The sequence below is a fragment of the Carcharhinus amblyrhynchos genome, chromosome 10 (genome assembly GCF_965287045.1).
Source record: "Carcharhinus amblyrhynchos chromosome 10, sCarAmb.v2.hapA, whole genome shotgun sequence".
In the NCBI taxonomy this organism is placed as follows: Eukaryota; Metazoa; Chordata; class Chondrichthyes; order Carcharhiniformes; family Carcharhinidae; genus Carcharhinus; species Carcharhinus amblyrhynchos.
The window spans coordinates 93,752,133-93,764,831 of NC_137333.1; the positions used below are offsets into that span (position 1 = coordinate 93,752,133).

The 12,699-nt window shown below is 41.6% G+C and overlaps 1 protein-coding gene across 10 annotated transcripts in view; it reads right to left on the reverse strand.

Moving 5' to 3' along the window:
* Positions 1-12,699, reverse strand: part of herc2 (HECT and RLD domain containing E3 ubiquitin protein ligase 2) — a 225,243-nt gene that overhangs the window by 152,277 nt on the left and 60,267 nt on the right. For all 10 annotated transcript variants that reach the window (XM_080197615.1, XM_080197614.1, XM_080197610.1 and 7 more), the window contains exons 14-18: positions 11,369-11,620; positions 7,892-8,085; positions 6,513-6,713; positions 3,793-4,021; positions 3,288-3,412 (exon numbers count right to left, since the gene is read on the reverse strand). In XM_080197615.1, the coding sequence (XP_080053741.1) occupies positions 3,288-3,412; positions 3,793-4,021; positions 6,513-6,713; positions 7,892-8,085; positions 11,369-11,620 (1,001 nt within the window). The remainder of the gene's footprint in view (positions 1-3,287; positions 3,413-3,792; positions 4,022-6,512; positions 6,714-7,891; positions 8,086-11,368; positions 11,621-12,699) is intronic.

A 12,699-nucleotide genomic window follows, 5' to 3' on the forward strand; every position in this document is an offset into this window, starting at 1 on the left:
CCAGGAACTTGAGTTCGATTTCTGGCTTGGGTCACTGTCTGTGTGGAGTTTGCACATTCTCCTCATGTCTGCGTGGGTTTCCTCCGGGTGCTCCAGTTTCCTCCCAGAGTCCAAAGGTGTGCGGGTTAGTTTGATTGGCCATGCTAAACTACCCCTTAGTGTCCCAACTTGGGTAGCTTAGAGGGATTAGTGGGTAAGTATGTAGGGATATGGTCTGGGTGGGACTGTGGTCAGTGCAGACTCAATGGACCAAATGGCCTCTTTCTGCACTGTAGGGTTTCAATGGTTCTGTGATCTTTTGACACAAGGGGGAAATTTAGCATGGCAATCCACCTAACCTACATATCTTTGATCTGTGGGAAGAAACCAAAGCACACAGGGGAAACCCAAGCAGTCACATGGAGAATGTGCCATGTCAGGAAATAGTTTAACACGTTACAACAGTTTCCTATGAATAATTTATAACAGAAATCCAAAAACATTTGTTTTGGTATTCTGAGATATTAAAAGTGTTTTCAAAAAGGACATATGAACATAAGAAATAGAAGAAGCAGGCTCTACAGGCCTTCAAGTCTGCTGCATCATTTAATAAGATCATGGATGATTTTTAACCTCAGCTCTACTTTCCCTCCAAATTCCATGTCTCTTTTTTCCTTCAGATTCCAAGAATTTACCAATCAAAGCCTTGGATACACTCAACACATCCCAGAGAGCCACTGATGTTCAGTCAGTATTCCAAAGATTCACAACCCTCTGAGCAGAGGAATATTTCCTCATCTTGCTTTGAAATAATTGCCACATTATCCTGAGATGGAGCAGGCTATTTCCACACTCTCCAGCCAAGGGAAACAATTTCAGAGTTTACCCTGTCAGGCTCTCTCAAAAACTGCATTTTTCCAATAAGGTCACTTCTCATTCTTCTAAAATCCAAACAGTATAGGCCCATTCAACACAATCTCTAGTCACAGAGCAGCCCACTCATCCCAGTAGTCGAGCTGGTGAACCATTTGCTGCACCCCAGGGAAGGCAAGTCTATTCTTCCTTAGGGAGAGAGACCAAAAATGCACATGGAACTCCAGGTATGGTCTCACTAAACCTTGTGTAATTGCAGCAAGTGACCCATTGATTCATATTCATGTATAGAAATAAACATTTGCTGCAGAACTATAATTTAGACACACCTGCTTGAGTAACAACAACTAGGAGATATAGAGTAAAATTTTTATTATTCAGCACCAGCAGGGGAATGGGCAATGCCAGTTAATTGAAAGTTTATCAGTGGAATACAGGGCAATATTTGCAGCATGAAGTAAAATTCAAGTATTCAGAAAGAAAGAGAATTTTGGGTGGCATGGTAGCACAATGGTTAGCACTGCTGCCTCACAGCGCCCGGGACATTGGTTCAATTCCAGCCTCGGGTGACTGTCTGTGTGGAGTTTCTGCCTTCTCCTTATGTCTGCGTGGGTTTCCTTCAGGTGCTCCAGTTTCCTCCCACACTCCAAAGATGCGCAGGTTAGGTTGATTGGTCATGCTAAATTGATCTTTAGTGTCAGGCAGACCAGCAGAGTAAATAAGTGGGGTTATGAGGATAGGGCCTGGGTGGGATTGTGGTCGATACAAACCTGATGGACTGAATGATCTCCTCCTACACTGTAGGGATTCTGTGAACAGTAGTCTTTTTACTTCTAATCTTCAATAATACACCAAAACACAAATTAAAACATGAACTAACAGTACATATGTATAGATTCTGGATAACTTTGCAAGTGCTTTCAGCTGGTAAAGTGACAATTCGTGTTAGAGAAACATCAGAAATTTTGGTTGAGAGATTATTGTCTGGCTGGTGAAACGTCGGATGACACCGTTTATTTTAGATGGAAGAAGAATAGTATCTCAGACACCCAGACACACACAAAAGGAAAAGATAGCTCAAAGAGAAATAAAGAAAGTGATGTGCATATAAAGAAAACTATTTTAAAGCAGAATATGGTTTGTCTAGTTGGACGGTCAATGGAGATGATTCTGAAGAAATGAAGCAAAGTGACATCTTCAGATTGCACGTTATGTAGAAAAATTATTTAAATATCATTCACTCAATGATTATGCTAATTCATCCACAACCAGTTCCATGACAGTGTCTCACACAGAAAAGCACAAATTGCACTTATCCTGTATATTTTTTTTTAATTATTTATGGGATGAGGGCTTGCTGGCAAGGCCAGCTGTTATTAACCCATCCCTAACTACCCTATAAAAAGGTGGTGGTGAGTTGTCATCTTGAATATGGCTGAGCAGCTTGCTGGGCCATTTCAGGGGAACCATATTGCCGAGAGTCTGGAATCATATGAAAGCCAGACTGGGTAAGGACAGGAGACTTCATTCCCTAAAAGGCTTAAGTGAACTAGATGGATTTTAATGACATTCTATTAGTTTCATATCCACTATTGATACTATCTTTTTTAATTGCATCCTTATTAATTGATTTTAAATTGCCCAGCTGCCAGGATAGGGATTGAACTCATGTCATTGAATCTCAGCGCAGAAAGAAGCCGTTCGGTCCATTAAGTCTGTGCCAACTCTACAACAGAACGTCTTAGCCAGGCTGTATCCCCATAAGCTCACATTTACCATGGCTAATCCCCTAGCCTACACATTTTTAGACATTAAGGGGCAATTTAGGATGGCCAATCCGCCTGAACTGCACTTTTTTTTAAGAAGTTTATTTATTAGTCACAAGCAAGGCTTACATTAACACTGCAATGAAGTTACTGTGAATTTCCCCTAGTCGCCACACTTCAGCATCTGTTCAGGTCAACGCACCTAACCAGCACATCTTTCAGAATGAGGGGGGAAACTGGAGCACCCGGAGGAAACCCACGCAGACACAGGGAGAACGTGCAAACTCCACACAGACAGTGGCCCAAGCTGGGAAACAAACCCGGGTCCCTGGCACTGTGAAGCTGCAGTGCTAACCACTGTGCTACTGTGCCGTGCCACTTTGGACTGTGGGAGGAAAGCAGAGCACCTGGAGGAAACCCAAACGAGCACAGGGAGAATGTGCAAACTTCACACAGACAGTCATCTACAGCTGGAACTGAACCCAGATCCCTGGCACTGTGACTCAGCAGTGCTAACCACTATGCCACCCATGTCTTCAATCGTTAATCCAGGAAGGCTTGGAATCTCTAGACCAGTAACATAACCACTATTTTAACATACTCCCTGTCACAAAATAATCAATGACTGTTTGCATACAGGAATACTCTAAATTTAATGGGCTATTTTACCTGAATTTCAGCTGTAATTGCAGCATTTAGTGCCGACTCCAAGCCTCCATCTGCCATCAGACTGCTCACCAAAAGATCAATCATAAATCGGCGGCCCGGACTTACATTCATTTCATTCCCTGAAACTTAATCGCGATAAAATGAAAATAGAGTTGAGCATGCATAAAAATGTTCACAGGTTTAAATTTTCAAGTATTTGCGTAGTGGTCCAGCAAATTAGATGTTGACCTTTTGCCCATTGCAACTTCGGTTCAAATGGACCCAAAAAGCAAATCTCACCAAGGTTCTGTAGGATGTTAAATCCTGTCCCCAGTTTGGCAACAATTGGCAACCTTGTCAAAGTAACCCTATGGTACATTAGTGGAATTGGGAGTTGAGGCGTATTGCTGAGGCAAAGTAGATGAGAGTTTCATCGTACATTAGAACATGCTTTATCCGACCACTGCTAGGAAATTAACTGTTTTCGTTTCAGTACCAATATTCCTTAAAAAAAAGACAGCCTTACCTGCGTTAGGTAGCAATGCCGAAAGGGCTCTAGCTCTTTCTTCTGCTGTAGGGAGCAGCACAGACCAGCCGCTTTGCAACACGGCCTGTGCAGATGATTGGACTGTGTTTAGTACTCCGGCATTGCTGGCAAGAGTCACCACAGTCTGTTTCAAGCTATTCAACAAAACACTGCCAATGCCCAAACCAAGGCATTCTGGGTCAACCTGATGGCTAATGGCAGCATGAAGCTAGAATAGAAAATAAAAATAAATTATAGAATTAGGCTATTGTTCCTTCCCTCCCCTACTCGTACATTCCCAACTTTAAAAGACAAGATTATATTTCTTTTAAAAACACTAATTCTGGTCAGACCATTTGTCCAATATATAGTCAAGGCAATGCATAGCTAAGAACTGAGATTACATGATATCATGCTTACAAATGCATGATGTTGCAAGACAAAAACTAAAAGCAAAATACTGCGGTTGCTGGAATCTGAAACAAAAACAGAAAATGCTGGAGAATCTCAGCAAGTCTAACAGCACATGCAGACAGGGAATAGAGCCACCTTTCGAGTCTAGATGCCGCTTTGTCATTTTACAAGATAGTTACGTTTAAAGATGTCTCCTTCAACCCAAGGTAAAACAAGAATGTTGTTGATGGTGGTGTGTGTGTGTTTGGGGAGGGGGGGGGGGGGGGGCGGGCGGCAAGAGAGAGAAAATGGTGCTCAAACTAAACTTCTGCATGGAGCTAAACCCTGCAATCTGGCTGTCATAGAGAAAGAAACCAAAGCCTGCAAGCACGGTCCCACCATTCGTGACTTCTTCATTTGCAAATCTGTTTACCTGCAAAAAGGTCCTTGTATACATTGCAGCCCCAAATCTTCACCTATCTATTTAAACTTGAAAAGTTTATACCTGTACTGTACCCAAAATAAAGAAAAAGTGCCATTTAGAAGATGGAAAAGCAGAGATTTCTGTGGTGCGTTTCCTGCAGTAAGAAGCGCACATTGCACATGTGGCATCTGGACCTCCACATGGGTTACAGTGATTTACAGAGTACAGTAACTCCTGACCAGTATTTTACAGTACAGGTACAGTATAATGCTTTACTAATATTGCGATTCAGGTGCTAGTAATATTATCCCAGCAAATTACAGATAGTTCTCAAATTTTTTAGAATATTGTTACTGATATTTCAGAGCCATAGTCTTAACTAATGCCTGGTCGAAGGGCCAGTATCTCCAAGTGTTGCTTTGTGCTTCACTACGGAGGAAGGACAAGAATGCTGGTAGATCTGTCTACAGTTTTGTCACTCTGGACAGTTATCCAGCAAGACCATGCATACCCTGATTGCAAGAAAAGAAAGAAAAGTAGAGGAAAATTAATCCTGTTTTTTTTTGCAGGATGTGCATCTAGCATTTATTACATGTCCTTAAGGGCCCTCCATTCCAGAGGGCATTTGAGAGTCAACCACATTGCTGTGGGTCTGGAGTCAAACGTAGGTAAGGACGGCAGATTTGCTTCCCTAAAGAACATTAGTGAATCAGATGAGATTTTACGACAATCGACAATGGTCACCATGGACTTTTAATTCCAGATTTTTATTGAATTCAAATTTCACCATTTGCCTTGATGGGACTTGAACACAGATCCTGCCCTGAGTCTTTGGATTACTGGTCCAGTGACAATACCACTATGCCATTGCCTCCCCTCAACTGTTTTATTTTAGTAAAAGCATTTAATTTATTCTGTTCAGGCTGGCATAATTGTGCTTGGAGCTTCTTTTGTTGGCGAACAAGAACAGTGTATTATCCCACAAGTTCCCAGACTGCGAATGGAGGCAGGAAACAGTCAAATTTGTGAGAAAGTAACCCTGGCAGAACTTTACTGAAAATAAAGTGGAAGTTTTCATGCCATGACACAGGAAGAAAAGAATCTGCTTTTTGGAGACAAAATGGTCCAGGGAAGGAACAATGCACACAACAGGGCTAGTGAATGGGCTGGCAAAAAGGAAGCTTTGTTTGTCAAAAGCAGGGAAACACTTTTTATGCTAGCAATCAAGTAGGAGGCTGGTGAGACTTAGCTCTCCCTTTGAAGAGAAGAAAATGGAAGACGGAACTTTTGGAAATTTAATGGAATATGGATCATCGAGATATGTCTTCAGGTGGAAGTCAGTTCTGGGATACTCAGGCCGAATCAAGTAATTTACAAAGGACAGCGGAAGATTCAACCTGGCATGGCAGGGAGAAGGGAGTCTGCTGGTACACTCGGAGTAACTTAGGACTTGGAACTTGGCTATTAATGCTACATACAAAAACATCTACCAGGAGCTAGCACGAAGTAAAATGGTTTCAGAACACATTTAAGTTGCTTTAGACAGATAACACTAAAGTACTTTTCCTTTAGCTTGGTGCATTAGTTGCTTGTTAAGTAATATCATCTTAATTTTAGTTTGTTTGCTACAATTCAAGTCTTACAATTTAAAATCTTGTCCTGTATTTCCTTCCCCAATTACTGGGAAATTCACCTTCTTTCCAGAAATGATTACTTGTTTCTATAGGAATCCTAACACAATTTAATTTTTAGAAGAAAATCACATTTTACAATTGAATTCAGCAATCATTGTTTTCTCTTGAGTAATTTCAATCTTAATGAGCTACCTTTATCATTAATAAAATGGTAAACACTTGTGAACTAAAATGCACAACTCTGGATTTAGGTGCAGACATCCCATTACCTGTAGCCTGAGTAGGTTGAGTGTTGCTACGGCCATACATTCCTTCTCCTGTGGTGGAGGCCAATCTGAACTACCATCCATTCCTTCACATACTTGCCGCAGCAGCAAATCCAGTTGCTCAAATGTCATCTGGCAAACATCCACAACAAACGGTACACGAAGGCCAATGGACCATTCCGAACATGAAGACCAAGCAAAGCTCTAAAGCAACAGAAAATGCTTTTATACATAAAGCCAAATTGTGCAGCTGCAATACTGTTATTTTACTGACACAGAAACAAGACATAATTCTTACACCTCAAAATTTGAAACATAAAATAAGCAAAATACAGTGGATGCTGGAATCCAAAACAAGATGTGGAGATGCCGGTGTTGGACTGGGGTAAGCACCGTAAGAAGTCTCACAACACCAGATTAAAGTATAACAGGACAGTTGTATATTTGAAATACCACTGTTGGACTTTAACCTGGTGTTGTGAGAATCCAAAATAACAGAGAATGCTGGAAAAACTCAGCAGATCCAGCAGCACGTACAGGGAGGGAAAACAGCCAATGTTTCCAGTCCTTCTGTCTCATCAGAACTCAATGGTGAGCATATAGGCCAGACAGTATAGAAAGTGTGGAAACAATTCAGGAAGAATTGCTTAAATATTTTAGGGCATGGTCAAATGAGTCTTCCTTTGTTCTTTGGTCCGTCACGACAGACTTTCCTTATTCTCCCAAGACATGATAGCTTGGCTATCTACCTGAATCTGGTCCAGCTGAATGAATGAGAAAAAACTGAAATTATTCATTTCCTGAAATTGATCCCACCACGATCACTACAAAAGAAATCGTAGCTATCAGTACTACATCATTGAATTAATGTCTTGATACTTTTTCTTAACCCATTCGTGAGATCTGGGCATCGCTGGCCAGGCCAGCATTTACTGTCGTCCTTAATTGCCTTTGAGGGGCTATTTAACAATACTGCTGTGGATCTGGAGACATGTAGACCAGACCAGGTAAGGATGGCAGATTTCCTTTCCTAAAAGACCAGATGGGTTTTTCCAATAATCGACAATGGTTTCAGTGATCACCGTTAAACTTTCAATTACAGATTTTTATTCAATTCTTATTTCACCATCTGCATGGTGGGATTCGAACCTGGATGACCAGAGCATTACCCTGGGTCTCTGGAGTACTCGTCATGTGATGATACCACTATGCCACTAATGAATGCTTTTTCCCATGGTTCAACTGAATACTGCATGAAAACGTCTTGCTCTCACCGATACTGAAATCTCACTGCCAATACGAAAGAGGGTGTAATTGAAACTTTTCTTTTAAATATATCACTTAAGGGACAGTTGTATATTTGAAATTCAATGACATTTTACCTGAGCAGCCCCACAAGCAATACCAACGATGTGCTTTGTATCCAGGCCTGGCAGCGCAGATGGTTCTGGTTTGGTTATCCTCAGAGTATCAAAATGCTGACACTGATCATTGCTGCCCCAACTATGAACTTCACCATCTTCAGTCAGTACCATGCAGTGTGTGGATCCAACAGCTACGTCAACTACTTTTTTACCTGCAATCAAACACAATAACCCATAAAACACATTTTTCAGCATCTGAAGAGGATCTACATGTACCCGTATACTTTCAATAGAGAAGAAACCATATTAGGTTTACATGTTAAAACTTTGAAGACATGCTCAGTGGAAGTCAAAAGGAGCTGCCCACCTAAGTCCGATGAGTAAAAATAAATTCTTCATTCATTCATGGGATGTAGACAAGGCCAGCATTTCCTAGGATCCCTACAGGGCAGGAGGCTGCCATTTGGCCCATCGAGTCTGTACCAACAACAATCCCATCTAGGCCCTATCCCTGCAGCCCCAGATATTTATCCCGCTAATCCCTCTAACCTACACATCCTGGGACACTGAGGGAAAATTTAGCATGGTCAATGCTCCTAACCCACACATCTTTGGACTGTGGGAGGAAACCGGAGCATCCAGAGGAAGCCCACACAGATATGGGGAGAATGTGCAAATTCCACACAGACGGTGACCTAAGCCGGGAATCAAACCCGGGTCCTGGGCGCTGTGAGATATCAGTGCTAACCATGATGCCACCGCTTCACAGTTTGTTGTCCATCCCCAAATACCCTTGAACCTGGACTTCTTGTGCCACTTCAGTGGGCCGTTCAGAGTCAACCACACTGCTGGGAGTCTGGAGTCACATGAGGCCAGACCAGGTAAGGAAGGCAGATTTCCTTCCCTAAAAGGCATCAGTGAACCAGATGAGTTTTTATGATAGCTTCATGGTTACTGAGCCCAGCTTTATATTCCAGGATTATTAATTGAATTCATATTCCTCCAGCTGCCATGCTGGGATTTAAACCAAATGACCCCAAAACATAATCCTGGGTCTCTGTCCAGCAAAATTACAAGTTAGCCACCATCTCATGTAGGTTAGGCATCCAAATGGAACTATGCTTGTTGACATGAAAAAGCATAGACAATTATAAATACATAGATTTGCACAAATAACTCAAGTACAAATCGGTGAATCAGAAACAGTTGCCTGACTAAACATTTACAAATAACTTCTGCTAGGTTCTGTACTAAGCCACAAATAATTGAATCATGAACTTGGACAACGCTGGATGTTTTCTTGGCTGGGATTTTCCAGCCATGCCATGGTGGGACTCACCACAGGGGGTTTGATGGGTAAGTCCATTGACTTTCAGTGGGACCAGAAGTTATCAGTGGCAGGCGGGACAAGAAAATCCCAGCCCCATCTCTTATAAAACTGTTCAAAAAGGGAACTAAATGAGCACAGCTGATACAATGCTGAATAAATGTTCTAGATCAAGCCACACCACGCTTTATAGATAAACAAGTTACACTAATTTTTTTACAAAAATTGCTGCAACCATTGATTTAAAAATGAGAGATTTGCGTGCAATTGATCTACACCTTGTTCTTTCCCCCTCGCTGGATCTAAGCGTGTGGACATGAGGACCAAAGAGCTAACAAGTTAAAGATGATTGGCATGCATGCTTTTTTATTAAATACAAAAATATACCATGTGTTGTGACATCAAGTTAAATAATCAGGAACACTTCTAGCTTAATCCCTCAATCAATCACTCAGGATAACATTCAGTTGCATAAAGAAAATAGAATAACAAATGTAAATATTTAAATAGCACCTCAACAGGTCCCAAAGTGCTTCATGATCAATTAAATACTTTTAACTTACAGCCACCGTTCACTTGGGCAAATGCGGTAGCCAAAATACACATGGCAAAAGCACACAAATACCAATAAAATAAACAGCCAGATAATCTATTTAACTTCAGTTGAGGAATGCACATCAAAAGTTTATTTAAAGTTTATTTAAAGTTTATTTATCAGTCACAAGTAGGCTTATATTAACACTGCAATGAAGTTACTGTGAAAATCTCCCAGTTGCCACACTCCAGTGCCTGTTCGGGCACACTGAGGGAGAATTTAGCATGACCAATACATCTAACCAGCCCGTCTTTTGGACTGTGGGAGGAAACCCAAACAGACATGAGGAGAATGTGCAAACTCCACATAGACAATGACCCAAGCCGGGAATGGAACTCAGATCCCGGGAACTGTGAGGCTGCAGTGCTATCCACTGTGCATATTGACTAGATCAATAGGAGAACTCCCCTGCTCTTCTTCAAATGGTACACGGGATCATTTATAAATTTATTTCACTGAGAAGGAAGAATGGGATTTATGCTGGCCTTCTTACCAACCTTGACAGATTTTTTCCTTCCAACCTCCACAGTCTGTTGAACATTAGCTAAAGTTGAATTCAGCGAATTAGCATTGTAACATTGCTGAATGAACATTATTTTGTGGATTTACTTACTTAGAATGAACTATTGCTTTGAATGCTTCTGGTACGCTGCAGGCATAAAAACAGTGATTTTCAAAACTGAATATACTGACCCTGCCAGTCACCATTCTGTATGGGGTAACTGAAACAACAGGCTCTTTGATTGGTGATATTTTTCCTCACCCAATATTTATATCATATCATTTCTAACAGGAAGGACTGAACAACGGTCAAGGAGCAAAACCACTCCCACAAACCTGTTACGGTGAACTGCACCTACTAGTGAGATTACATATTTCAATACAGACCGGCCTTGAAGCTGGGATTTTGATGCTCCGTTACTCACCAATTTGTCCACTTCAGCCTTCAGGAGTACAAGCGTATTCTCAAGTTTTGAGAAGATTCTATATAACAAGAAGAAGTTGCATGCATATAGCCACCAACATTGTACCATCAGCAAAAAAAGTGCCACGTGAGAGTGTTATTAGACAAAATTTGACACCAAACCACATAAGGAAAATATTAGAACAGGTGACCAAAAGCTTTAAAAGAAGTCAGTCTTTGACGAGAGAAGCAGAGAGCTTGCAGAACAAAATTCCAGAGCTTGGGGCACTCGCAGCTGAAGACGTGGCCACCAATAGAAGAGTGATTAAAAATCGGGAATAAGCAAGAGGTTGAAATTGTAAGTGTGGAGATCTCAGTGGGTTGTAGGGCTGGAGCTTGCCATTAATAGGGAAAGGTGAGGTCATGGAGGGATTTAAAAACGAGGGTAAGAGTTAACAAAGAAATCGAGGCGTTGCCAGGCCAGAACCTAATATAAGCTGGCAAAAAGAAGGTAATGAGCGATTGATATTCAATGCGAGTTGACACAGGTAGCAGAATGTGGAAGATGGGAGGTCAGCCAGGAAATCATTGAAATATTCAAATCTAGAGGTAAAGGAGGAATGAATGAGGCTTTCAGCATCAGATGAGCTGAAGCTAAACAATACTAACCCTGAAGACACTCCAATAGTTTGGGATATCGCACATGTTCTTCAGTTCCATGTCCAAGTCTTTGCGTGTCACCCTTCCCCCAGGTGTAAATCTGTCCATCTTTTGTAATTGCAACTGAAAACTGGCTGCCACAGCGCACTTTTATAATATCAAGGTCTTGAAGCTTTTCGATCAACTTAGGCGTTTTACAGCCGTCACTGCCACCTCTGCCCAATTTCCCATAGTCACCATCTCCCCAGGACCATACTTGGCCTGCACAGAAATTAAAAGCACACATTAAGCTCACGTCTTCCTCTTGAAACAAGTTGTTCAAGAAGCATCATGCACTATCAAGTTACAGTTCAATTTTATTTTACAAGGATATCAACGATGAAACATAATAACAGCTGCAAGGGATACACCACAGTATCAAATGTTTGCTTATCACAAGTAGCTACTCCTGTTTGCCAAAACTGCTGATGAAACAGGAGAATGATTCAATTACACAGTAATGGATCATATCATTAAAAAGTACCCTTCCAGACAACTGACAAACCTTCACAAGAAAGTTCAGCACATGTTGTTAAATGTATTTTCTGCAGCCAGTAACATAATGCACAAGCATAATTAGTAGGTTTTTTTTTAAATTTGTTCATTCATGGGATGTGGGCATCATTGGCTAGGGCCCACCCCGAATTGCTCTCGAGAAGGTAGTGGAGCTGCCTTCTTGAATCATTGCAGTCTATGTGGTACACATACAGTGCTGTTAGGCAGGGAGTTCCAGCATCTTGACCCAGCTTCATTAAAAGAATGGCGTAATAGTTCCAGGTCAGGATGCTGTGTGGTTTGGAGGGGGAACTTTCAGGTGGCTATGTTTCCATGCCCCTGTCCTTCGAGGTGTAGAGGTTGCGGGATTGGAAGGTGCTGTTGGAAGAGCCACAATGATTCGCTGCAGTGCATTCTGTAGATGGCACACACTTTGGCTACTGTGGCTGGTGGTAGAGGGTGATTAAGGAAGTGGATAGGGTGCTAATCAAGCAGGTTGCTTTTGTCATGGATGGTATTGAGCTTCTTGAGTGTTGTTGGTGCTGTACTCATCCAGGGATACAGCTCCGACAACACTTGAGCAGTGGAGAGCTTTGCCACAGAATTCCTAGCATCTTATGTGCTCTTCTAGTCACTATATTCCAATGGTTGGCCTAGTTCAGTTTTTGGTCAATGGTGACCCCAAGGTCGTTGATAGTGGGGGATTCAATAATGGTAAACCACACTGAATGTCAAAAGGAGATGGCGAGATTTTCTCTTAGAGACAATCATTACCTTGGCATGAATGTTACTTGCAAAAAGTATTT